The sequence below is a fragment of the Rhinatrema bivittatum genome, chromosome 1 (genome assembly GCF_901001135.1).
Source record: "Rhinatrema bivittatum chromosome 1, aRhiBiv1.1, whole genome shotgun sequence".
Classification (NCBI taxonomy): domain Eukaryota; kingdom Metazoa; phylum Chordata; class Amphibia; order Gymnophiona; family Rhinatrematidae; genus Rhinatrema; species Rhinatrema bivittatum.
Window position 1 is genome coordinate 154,752,356 of NC_042615.1, and position 13,190 is coordinate 154,765,545.

General features: G+C 38.1%; 1 protein-coding gene across 1 annotated transcript in view; it reads right to left on the bottom strand.

Moving 5' to 3' along the window:
* Positions 1–13,190, bottom strand: part of SLC30A9 (solute carrier family 30 member 9) — a 220,582-nt gene that overhangs the window by 8,179 nt on the left and 199,213 nt on the right. Inside the window, exon 17 of the mRNA XM_029588688.1 lies at positions 232–345. Coding sequence (XP_029444548.1) covers positions 232–345 — 114 coding nt within the window. The remainder of the gene's footprint in view (positions 1–231; positions 346–13,190) is intronic.

Below are 13,190 nucleotides of genomic sequence, written 5' to 3' on the forward strand. Positions count from 1 at the left end.
TAATTGCATTCAAGCAAGTTTTTTTAATTGTTCTCTGTAAACCGATTTGATTTGCATATAATGTAAGAAGATCGGTATATAAAAAACTAAAAATAAATAATAAATAAATAAATGTAAGTCAAAGACAGACATCAAAAGATATTTTGAGTTTCTATTATGTGGCAATAACTTCAACTCAGGACACACAAATTTTCTTCTAGAAAATCAGCAGAGGTGTCAATGGAAACTCACCTTTAGCTCTTTCTCAAGTCTGTCTACCTCAGCCCCCAGTGTGTCAATGATGTTCTCTCCATGCTTTAACATAAAAACTTCTAAATCCTCAGGAGTCTTAACTTGCAGGATTTCCTGGAAAGAAAATAAATCAAACTTTGAATGGTAGGTGGGGAGAGGGATACATTAAATCCGACATTTTCATAGTTAAAATAAGATCACATACTCAAAAGGAAAGCATTCTTAACCAGAAAATTATTTTCTTTATAAAAGGGACAGGTTTAGCTGAGCATGAAGAAATGGAATTAGACATCTATGAACAACCTAACAGATTACCTCTAATTGCAGGTCAAACAAGGCATCAACAACATTCACCAGCTCTTCACATTTGTATTTAATCATTTTGCTTTCTTCATTCTGTTTTTGGATACCATTTACTCAATGTTTACATGAGTTACCAAATTTTTATATTTTCCCAAGGGCTCTTTTTGGATTTAAAAAGTATGCCTTTGTCCTGAATTATGACTAGCAGAACCCCAAGAAACAGCAATCAGGGTGATGGGAGGAGATGTGATGTGTGCAAATTGATCAAACCATAATGATTGCAACACATGAACACTGGTTTGCCCCTCCCTGAAACATGTTCTTGATCAGTCATTCGCTCAGAGACAGGCTGAGCTCTGGAGTCCAAATGCATACAGCAGACAATGGTACAGGAAAGCCTATTCTGATGGTATGGCCTCCACCTTAGCCAAAACGGAACCTGGCTGCTGGTGCTAATAATTTAAAAAGATATGTTCAAAAGCCGACTTGCATGGGTAAATGTTCATATTGTACCCAGCTCTGAAAGTAGGAAGGGCGGGTAATAAGTGCTTTTAAATAAATAAATAGATAGATAAGATAGAACAGTTTCTTAAACAGGATAATGGAAGATGACCAATAGTCATGGTGTCTTCAAAGAATACTGTTAAAATAGGCAAATAAGAGTGCCTTGATATACAAGTTGAGATTGTTTGCTCTTCATTTAAATCCACAAGAACTAACAGTGCTTTACCCGGAATAATGGCTTACTACAAAATTGCCCACCAGATATGCAGGTAAACTTACATGTGTATGTCCTGTATGTACGTTTACCTGGATTGAGCAGAAGCATTTCTGGGTGCAGAGTTGGGGAGGGGGTTTGGATTTACATGCATACATTTGGATTAACCAAAATGCACATAACATTTCCCAAAAAAGTTGTATATGAGTAGTTTTGATGGGATAATTTTCAAAGCAAATCATACATGCTTAAGTTGCTTTGAAACTGGTGCATCTTATGCATGTTTTTGATTACTTAACCATGATATAAAATGTGCATTAAAAATAAGGGTGATGAAACTGGCATAAGCAAATGTAATCCAAGGCCCCTGGTAAGTGAATCTAGAGCACTGCTGGATGCCAATTTGGTAGAAGATAAGGCTGGTTTCTCCTGCTGGCTGGCTCAGCACTGAAAATGCCTGAGGGCTTTTAGGGATGGGTGGAAGGGAAGACGGGGTCAGGAAGACAGGGTTATTTATTTTGTATTGGGTGGGAGAGGAGATCAAGAGTCCTGGGAGTCTGTTTATTGTGATCAGATGGAGGCACTATTTACTGTGAAGAAGTCAGAGAGGGGATCGGGGTGGAGGGGACTGTGTTTTCACTAGATAGGTAGGAAGGCTGTCTGTGGTTATCAGAAGAGTGCAATCAGGAGGGGGAGTACATTTGTTTTGATCAGATAGGTGGGACGGGAGACTTCTGGGAATATTGAAGTTATGACTCACACTCTAGTAAACTGCTAGTTGTTGCATCGGGGCATTAGCAGGTTACTTCGATCCTGAACAGAAGTTAAATTTAAAGCACTAAAAAATGCTTTAAAATTAGCTTCTGCTTCTGGGCCCTTTGTAAATAGAGTGATGAGGTCATTAGCTTACTATATACCTATTTAGCATATGTGAGGCATTAACATTTAATACACCAGCAGATCAGCTAAAGAGCACATTTTGTTTCAATATCAGGGAGCTTTGTACATGGAACATTAAATTGACATAGGCTATAAGTTTTAGTATGGATATTAATTTTAATACTTCTTTAGTAAACTGGCCCTGTCAGTGACCTGACTGAAAGAACTAATCAGTGGGACACTGATAGCAGAATACAAAATATATCGAAATGACAAAGTAGATTGAACTGGTGGTGGGGTGGCACTATATGTTAAAGTAGCATTGAGTCAAGTAGGATATAAGTCCTACAGAAAATAAACTACACTCCAGAATCTCTATGGATAGAAATTTCATGTTTGATTGGGGAAGAGTATAGCAGTGAGTATACTATCATCCCCCTAACCAGGATGATGAAACAGACTATGAAATGCTACCAGAAATTAGACAGGCTATTAAAAGTAGAAACACAATAATGATAGGAAATTTTAATTACCCTAATATCAATTTAGTGAATTTCTCATGAGGACTTGCTAGGGAGGTAAAGTTTCTAATGGACATAAAATAAATGCTTCATGGAACTGCGGGTCTTGGAGCTACTTTACATCTAGTTCTCAGTAGGACACTTGACTGGTTGATGCAAGGTGTAATGGGCATAGAGCTGATTGGCAATAGTGATCATAATGCAATCAAATTCAACCTAATCAATGGAGGAAGAATAATAAATAAAACCAATGCAGTAGCATTTAAACTTTAAAGAGGAACACTGACAAAATGAAGAACTTGGAAACAAAGGAGTAGCTGAAAGGATTAAAAGCCTACACAAGGTGTAGAAAATGTTTAAAAATACACAAATTAGCTAAAGACCATACTACCAACAAACAATATATCACAATGCAATGAGGTAGGTTACACATATAAAATCAAATAGAATTTACCTATATATAATCATATTTAAATACAAAAACCTTTTTATTTAAACATTCTATTAAAGACAAAATTACAAAACAAAAACAAAAAAGATATACACTAAAAAAAACCCAAAAAACAAAACACAATTAAAAAGGAAAATAATTTTTTAAAAAACCCCCTCAAACAAATCAAAATGTAACTCCACAAGCATATCTCTTTTCAAAGGAGTAACCAGTGCAACCAAAATATTCGTAAAATGCTATCAAGAACCTATGAAAAAGTCACAGGAATATCTTTATTGTGCTGTTGAAATTTCATCCACAACAATGCTATATTAATGGAAAAATGATGAAAAAATGGCGAAAGTTCCTTAACCCTTTGGCACCGTAGCATCAATATTATAAACTCCTTCAAACAAGATCCAGCAATAATGTTGCAAATATGGAATACTTTAGGATCCAAACAAATCCCGTTTAGGTATCCAAATGTATATATAGTGAAGCAGTAGATCCACAAGCATTTAAGGTGACCCCATCATATAAATCAATCGAAATAGCAAGTAAACCCCAAGATGGTCCATGTTTCATCCATTCGGAGGCTGCCTCTGAGGAAAAAATAAGATAGCTATTGCATTGATGACTCCACTGACTGATAAGAAATATGTTTAAGGACTTACTTTTTGCATTGTTTAAACTACTTTTGTTTTATTTGCTTTGTTTGTGTTAATTGTTATGTGGTCTTTTCTTTATTGTATTTTCCTTTTTTAACTTTTCCATAATTGTTCAAATATTTAAATAACAAAAAGCTTTTTTGGATTTAGATTGTTTCAAAATACCATCTTGGAGACCCACAGAAAATGTATTCCACAAGTTAAAAAAAAAAAGTTTGAAAGGCCACCAACTGACTGCCAACATAACTAGATGATGCTGTGAGAGGATATCAAAGACATCTTAAATGGTCAGTTTTCCCAATGCAGAGAGGTGAACAGCAATGCTCCCTCTAAGGATTGGGTTGCTGTGAACAAAAGTTTTTGTTCATGAGCAAAATGTTTTGGTTACATTACCTTTTGAGCTCTTCTGGCTACAGCGGAATGGGTTCCATCATATCCCTGCTGGGCCTCCTCTCTCATTGGGCCAAGGTGCCCTGTGCGAGAATCATTAATGGTGCCCTCCCAACCCCCAGCAATTGATCTAGAGAAGGGCTAACACCATTCCCCCCCCCCCCCCCCCCCAGACTGACAAGGATTAGCAGGGGTGGACACATTATCTTTCCCCGACCTCTGTACTCTCCTCATTCCCCTCTATCACTCCAGTTCCGTCCTTAGAAATATAGAAATACACATTCTCTACATATAGAAATGCTGTATCTACAGAATAAAAAGTCTTTTTCATTTTCTACCAATCATGTATCCCTGGATCACACATCAACAGCAGAACTGAGCCAAAATATCTCTAATATATTTCAAATTTTGTCTAAATAACCAAGAAGTAGAGCACACCCATAGATTATGCAGACCTTGGCCTGCCATTAACTGTATCTGGCAACCTAAGACATTACAAGAACAACTCCTAAGGGACCTATATACAATAACGAAACCCTGGCCAGTTTTAGACACCTAGCAAAACTATTTTTGAAATCATCTGACAGCATTGCATCAATTTAAAAAACGGATACAAGATTTTTATTTAACACTTCATTAGATTACACATAATTGTTGGAGACAAATATTGAACAACAAGGCTGATCAGGAACTAAAAAACAAAACTACCTTGTGGGTGAAGAAAACATTTTAATACTTTTGGATATACCTCTAGCATACGCTACTGCTTTACATCATGATTCACATAGGATCCTTGAACATACAGAATATTTTATACACATAAAAGCCCAAACAGGTCAAATCTAGTGAACACATTATGCAGACTGAAAAGCAAAACATTCCTATTTAGACTTACATACATTTGGCATCTTTCAACTAACAGGACCAAAGTCATGCCTTTTCATGGATACATACTGAAACTTTATTTGCTGGAAATTGTAAATTGTTCAGAGTGTCTGACTCAAGCTACTCTGGTCAATAGAGTACCAAAATGCAATCAATATGCAGCTGCATTAAAGGTTTGACTCAAGCTCTTACTGGACAAAATAGATTTAGAAAACATTTAAATATTTGTTCCTACTGAGCCAAAGAGAGAAGCCTTAAACAAGCTAGGTGATATTTTAAAGAAACTTAAGGTATTAATGCTTCAAGATATCTAGCTTCAATGATAGCTTAGTTCAAAGTTAAAAATAATCTAAGGAGAAATTTAACTTACCTGATAATTTCCTTTCCTTGAATCCTGCTATATCAGACGCATGGGTTAACTATCCCTACTACCAGAAGGAGAAAGAGCACATACCTTTTCCTGCGACATCATCACAGGCTTTTGCAGCTCCAGCTAAAGCCTGTATTCTTATGTCAAAGCCATGAAGGATAACAGAACTAACAGCTGACTCAAAAATATCCTATAAATAATATGAAATACAATACCTAAAAAGAATACTTCATCAAGAAAATACCATTCAAAATTCTTTTGGTAAATGAAGAGGAACGAGAAAAAAAAAAGAACAAGTGAACTTCCAGTTGTCCATGATATGAAAACAATCAACTTCTATAATCCAAGGTATACCGAAATAAAAAAATGGCACAGGTCCAACTTCCTGTGAGAGTCTGGGACTGATGTGGAAGGATTTAAGGAAAGGAAATTATCAGGTAAATTCTTCTTCCTTATCCTACTACAACATTCCAATTGTGTGAGAAATGTCCAAGCCCAATTAATCTGAGAGGGAAGAAGTTAGGGTGGATTTAAGAACTGAAGCACCACAAGCTGTGTCCCTTCCTTGCATGTAGATCCAGTCTGTAATGCTTAGTGAATGTGTGAAAAGACTATCAAGTAGCTACTTTGCCAACTCCACTCCAGAGCTCTTGAGGAGCCCAAAGGACTTCTGGAGCCTGATGGCTTTTCAACAGTAAAACTGAAGCAATCATTTCTACCTAGCCAAAGAAGCCTTGGAAGCTGCCTCACCCTTGCATGGCCTTTTAAATACAAATGTCAGATTTCCAGACTGAATTAGTAACTTCAAAATATCTAAAACTCAATGGTCATCTAACAATTGGCGAGATCTATTACCACCATGACACTCCTTCTGAGATCTGGGAAAGAAACGGATTGGTTTAAATGAAACAGCTCTGGAATGCAGTGGTACTAAGGTTTTATTTATGCTGTTTGTAACTTATTTTGAAAATTCCAATAAAAATGAACAAAAAAAAAAAGGAATGGAAGAAGAGAAATGGAATTGGAGGAAAAGACGAAAAATGAATCTCTACATGTCATTGATTGCAACTCTGAGATCTGTCTGGCAGAACAAATAGCAACCAGAAAAATCACCTTCAGGAATATATCTTTTAGAGAAACTCTTAAGACATTTGCAAGGCGGACCCTACTAAAATTCTGAGGACCAGATTACGATCTCAATAAGGGAACAAAGATCTGGAAAAGAGGTTGTATATGCTTAATTCCCCATAGGAAATGAGATATATCAGGTTGGGTAGCCATGGAAACTCCCTGAACTCTGCCCTTGTAGCATGAAATAGTTGCAACTTATATCTTTAGAGCAGGGGTCGGGAACCAATGGCTCGCGAGCCAGATGTGGCTCTTTTGATGGCTGTATCTGGCTCGCAGACAAATCTTTAATAAAAAGTAAAAATCTAATAAAAACCCCCACCCTCCTGACGCCCCCCCAAGACCTCCAAAATTAATTTACTACAACCCCCCACCCTCCTGACCCCGCCCCCAAGACCTGCCAAAAGTCCCTGGTGGTCCAGCGGGGGTCCAGGAGCGATCTCCTGGACTTGGGCTGTCGGCTGCCAGTAGTCAAAATGGCGCTGACGGCCCTTTGCCCTCACCTATGTCACTGGGGTCGACCAATGGCGGCAGTAGCCCCTGTGACATAGTAAGGGCAAAGGGCCGTCGGCTGCCAGTAATCAATCCTATGGTTTACATAAGTCCTATGGTTCATAAGTCCTATGGTTTACATAAGTCCTATGGTTTACATAAGTTTTAAGATCAATTAAACAATTGCACCGTTGTGAGCAAAGGTGGAGAAAAATAACTTCCCTTCCACAAAAGTTGAATATTTGCAGAATACATTAAAAAACAGTATTATACTCTCAAAATTTGGTTGATTGGGAATAACAACTCTATTGAATTTTGTTTGAAGTCCTTAACTACTAAACCCCCTACTAAAGACGCAGGGAACATTGCAGTTTCTGAACACTGCAATCAGTATGCAATATTCTTTTCTACAAAGATTACTACTACAATTCTCTGTTGTACCAGTAATTTCTCCAACTTCTGCACTTCATGACAACTCTATTTGGAATCTTTTAGGTTGGTTACCGAGGAAGATATTGGCCATATTTTGGCCAGAATGAATTCTTCTTCTTGTCCCCTAAAGCCTTGACCTACTGCTTTGTTGAAGTTTCTTAGGGAAGATATCAGTAAACCACTTGCTGGAATCATCAATTTATGTTATCTTCTGGTACTCTGCTTGTGTCCCTTAAAAAGGCATCTATCCATCCAGTCTTCAAGCAATCTACTGCTGACCCTTTACCCTGGCCAATTATAAACAAATACCCTCCTTGCCATCTCTTGCTAAAATAATGAAATCTGCTGTCTTTTTCCAAGTACAGCTCTAGGAAGTTCCATAGCATGGAAACTCTTATTATCTGGTTTTAACACCATAATTTGAGTTTTGATAGTGATGTGGATTTTGTATTGGTTCTCCTTGACATATCTACTACTTTTGATACTCTTTACCACCAGATACTCCTAAAATGTAAGAAATCCTTTGGTATTACTGGCACTATCCTTAATTGCTTTTTGTCAACTCTCTGACTGGAATACGGTAACCACCAGAATCACTCAGGGCTCTACATTATTGGCATAGCTATTTAATCTCTCTCACTCCCCTTTGTAAATTGCTAGCTTGTCTTGGCATAAACTACAATGTTTATGCCAATGATATTCAATGTTTTGTTTCTTACTCCTCATCCTGGAATGAAGCTTTCAAACTTGTCTCACCCTGCATAAATTCTATTAATTGTTGGTTATTTCACAATAGATTATTATTGAATATTGATAAAACAGATTATATTGAGGAAATTTCCACTGTTCAATATTCCTTCTCCTGTTCAGTCTAGTAGTCACTGTATTCCTGTTGCAAATCAGGTTTGTAACCTGGATATTTTGATTGATCCTGCTTGGTCTATACTCCCACATACAAGGCCATGGTGAAATCTTCAATTTTTTAAGTTACAGATGTTGAGGCAACTTGTGCCTAATTTTGGAGCTAGATGTTTTTCAAAGTGTTCTTTCAAGCTCTTGTCCTGGTGGGTCTTTATATATCTTGGTCTTCTTGCTAACGTTACATGTCCTCTGCAACTGGTGTAGAATGGTGCTGAATGGTTGCTGTCAAATACACATGCATGAGACCACATTACTCCTATTCTTGCAGCATTATATTGACGTTCAGTAAAGTGGAGGGTCCAATTTAAGAGGGCTTGTTTACTATATTGCATGATTTATGGTGAGAATGATTGCTGGCTGAACAGTTTACAGGTTACAAACCCTTGCATTCTTTAAGATCTGCTCATTAAAATTTATTAGAGGTTTCCTCGATTAAGTTGGCCCACTTGCAAATAACAAGGGAGAGATATTTTTTCTGTTGCCGGTTCCCTACTCTGGAACTCTCTGAACAGCTTCATGTGACAGGATGTTTGAAATTGTTTAAGAAGGTACTCAGAATATACTTTTTCTCATTAGCTTTTGACCATTAGCGTTATCATAGGTTCTTTTATAATTGAGTTTTGAGTAAGATGCACTCTGTTATTTATTTTGTTTTATTGTTCTTAATTGGATTTATTTAATTTTGCTTGCTTGCTTTATGTTACTTTTATTGTGCATGTATTCCATGAACTCTGCCTCAAACCTTGGTAATATGGGTGAATGATAAATTATTTTAAAATAAAAATAAAAAATATAAATCTACCAGACAACCATAAGCCAGCAAAATGAAGATTTTTCAGATTTCAATAAAGTGGAAACTACAGAGGAAGAATAGCCTTTTCTGAGACACGACTTCTCAAGAGCCAGGCAAGTAAGATAAAATGGAACCTGATTCTCCATGAGAATCAGACCCTGAATTAAGAGTCCTTGATCCTCGACACACTTATCAAAGAATCAACCTGAAACCTTACTAGATCCACATACCATGGTCTTATTAGCTAATTATGAGCTGCTGCAATTACCAGTGAAATGTTACTCTTTATTCTTCTCAGAGTTCCCCCTATCAGAGGCCAGAGAGGAATCATGCATAATCGCTTTCACACTGGCCAAGACTGGACTAGGGCATCTATTCCTATGGAGCTGTACTTCTTGCTCCAGCTGAAGTGGAACTTTCACATTTCTTATGAGTCATTATAAGACACCAGTGATTTATTATTTTCTGAAAAGCCTCTGCCTGGATTCCCACCCTCCATGGTCCTATCTGTTTCTGCTAAGAAAAATTGGCCTGAACATTGTCCAGTCCCACACAAAGAAAGGCCAAGATTTGTAGGAGATACTATTCTGCTCATCTGAATAGGGCACTTGTCTTTTTGGCTATCCCTTGTCTTTGAGAACTTCTCTGCTTGATGACATAAGCCACTGCCATAGCACTACAGAAAGGACTCAGATTGCCTTTCCCTTCACCACTGACAGGAAGTGAAGCAATACTGACCTGATGGACCACAAGGCCTCCTCCAGACTCCAAAATTTCTGACCTACTTGATCCTGGCAGTGGGCATCCCAACCTGTCAGGCTTATGTCTGTTATAAATATTTAGTAAGGAGGTTCCAAATTCATTCACTTCTGTAAGTTTAACAGAATTGACCATCAGAAAAGGCTCTGCTTTACCAACCATGGAAGGGGAAGACTAACTTTGAAGTCTTGTATATGAGTGGACCACTGAGAGAGAAAACTGCAGAGGTCACATGTGAGCTCTGGCCCACAGCACAAGATCCAAGGTGGGTGCCATAGCCCATGTCTGCAGATAATTCCAAGCTCTGGGTGCTGTCAAAGAAAGAAATTTCTGCATCTTGCTAATGATTTTGGATATTTCCTGACTCAGAATAACTTGATTCGCCTTGGTATCGAAAAGAGCTCCCATATAATCCAGAGACTGAGAAGGCTGTAATATGTTCTTGGTAAAGCAGATTACACAGCCCAAGCTTTCTAAAACTTACACTGTCCTTTTGGAAACCATGAGGCTCTCCTAGCAGGACTTGGCTCTGATTAACCAGTTGTCCAAATAAGGATGAACCAGAATTCCCTCCTTTCTCAAGAAAGCTGCTACAACTACCATTGCTTTGGTAAATGTTCTTAGAGCCGTGATAAGACCAAAAGGAAGTGCTCTGAACTAAAAGTGCTTCTTCAAAATGAAAAACAGGGATATCCTTGATAGTTTTCCTGGATGAGAATATGGAAGTTTTTGAGAGATCTAAAAAGCACAGAAACTCCCCCTTCTACACCACCATTAAGACCAACCAAAGGGTCTGCATTTGAAAATGGGAGACAGAAAACTATTGCTGGGGCAGTGAGGGGTCTCTCTTGGCTCCCTGTTGTCCTGAGGCCCTCCTGGAACATCTCGGCTGCTTGGCCTCCCCTGCACACACACTCCTCATGGTGGGTATGACATCTTCTAGTAGTGCTGGCAGTTAAAAGGAGGAGTCCTGCAGCAGCGTATTGGGTTGTGAGGGATCTCTCTTAGCTCCCTGCTGTACTGAGGCCCTCCCAGATTATCAATTACCTCATCTGCCTGGTCTCAAAACCCCCGCCCCTCCATAGTGCGTCTGATGTTTAGTATTGCCGGCAAGCAGTTAAAATGAGTCCTGCGGTTTGCCGCTGCCAGTGTGCCAAATTCTCATGCCTCATGCCCCTGGGTTCATTTTGGATGGACTGTAGGTGACTTGTCATTTTGACTGCCTTGCTGTGATTCTTGCCTTCTGGCAATTCGTTTTTTCAATATAATCAAAAGGAAGGGTCGTGTGCAGGGGGGTTCCTGTTTCTTCCCCCTCCACAGATGTTGTCTGGATCTATGCAACAAGTAATCTCAGGTATGATCCTCATTGCTGATATTCCTAGTAGAGCAGTGATTGATCAGCCAGAGGATGAGACATCTCCGATTTTTGAGTATAGCAAACCTCCTTCTACACTGGTCTCTCGAGGGGCTGTGGATTCTGCCATCATGGGGGCTGTGTGGTACAGTCCAGGCAATTTGAAACATCTAGCTGGGCAAACCGCAGACATCTATGATGAGTAGGTTTTGCAGAGGCCTGCTAACTTTGATCTTGAACAATCACTTGAGCATACAAATCTAAAGTCCTGAGCAACCATATCATGGATTCCAAAGATTTAACTCTCTCTCATCATGGTCATTCACAGCAACTTATAAAGAAGAAACTTGTCCTTTGATTGAATCCAAGAAAGAAGATAAAACATCTAACTTTTTACTCCTAGAAAAAACTGTGAATAAAAAGTTGGATGTTTTATTTTCTTTCTTGGATTCAAACAAAGGACAAGATTCTTCTTTACAAGCTGCTGTGAATGACCATGATAAGAGACTTACATTTTTGGAATCCATGATCTGGTTGCTCAGGAATTTATATCTGTGTGGTCAAGTGATTGTTCTATTATCAAAAGGTATCTTGAACTCTGAGAACAGATGGAGATTTTTAAATCTTCAGTTACTGAATTTTCCTCATTCCTCTCTAATTGGTCCTAAGAAACTTGTAAACAAATATATGAAGGACATTTTGGGCATTTCTGATCAACATTTGCCCTCTCTCTCTAAATTTCACTATTTACCTACTGCTAAGGAAAATGATAAAGAGTTTCTGATATTTCAGCAATTTCTTCTGTTTTTTTCAATTTAACTTCTTTCCATGAACAGTCTAATAATGTAATAAATGATCAAGTCTTTTGTTATCTTGCTCCTGAGTCAAATAAGAAGTTAAGTATGCAATTCTTTAATAACAAAGATGCTTTCTATGGGTCATAAGATATGGATTTTTCCTTATATTTGCAAACAGACCCAAAGTAGGAGGAAATCCTTTCTCCAATTTAGTGATACTGTTCTGAGTTTAACGGCAAGAGCTTTTTCTTTGTCACCCTTCAAAATGTCTGATTAAATGAGGTGGAATCAGATATGTCTTTTTTGAACCAAGCCAGTGAAAGATATTATCGGATAGTAGGATAGCTGTGAATCCCGCTTCTAGTCCAGAGCCTAACTGATTAGCAGAGAAGAGGTTGTATTAATAGCAGTCAGGTTTTTCTTTATGAACTTGTTCCACAAGGTCCTTCACACCTCTCTTTCTTATTTTTATGTAGTAGGAGAATTTTGTGTCAATGAGATTTCTTTTTTTTTTTTTTTTTTAAGATTTCCTTTTTTGCTGGATTTTGTCCTAATTTCTGTGAGCAGTATTATGCTTGCATGTAAAGTATGAAATGAATAAATTAAGAAAAAATAGCTGTTCATTGCCTTGAGATCAAATATAAGTCTGAAGGATCCACAAAGTAAATGGAATACTGACTGTGACCTTGGGCTTCAAGTGGAACAGGAACCACTGCTTGCAGGAGCTAAAGTTTTTTAATGGTAGCCTGCACCATTAACCTTTTGACAGGCGACAAGCATAGGGAAATCATAAAGGCAAAGAAAAACTGGAGCAGTGAATTTTAGGGCATAGCTGTTTGAAACACATCCAAAACCTACTGATCAGAAGTTATGTGGATCCACTCCTAGTCAAAAAGCCAAAGGCAACCGCCCACAGATATTTGCAAGAGAACTCGACGACTTTCAATGGGAAGAATGGAAGATCCTTGTGGAACCAGAAGATTCTCCTTTGGTCTTTCTGGCGCTCTGAAACAACTGATTTCTTTATTTAAATCTGAACGATTGGGAAGATGACTGCTTCCCCCTGTCTATACTTCATACACTGACCACAGCCTCTGTTAGTCCTATAATAAGGTTGAA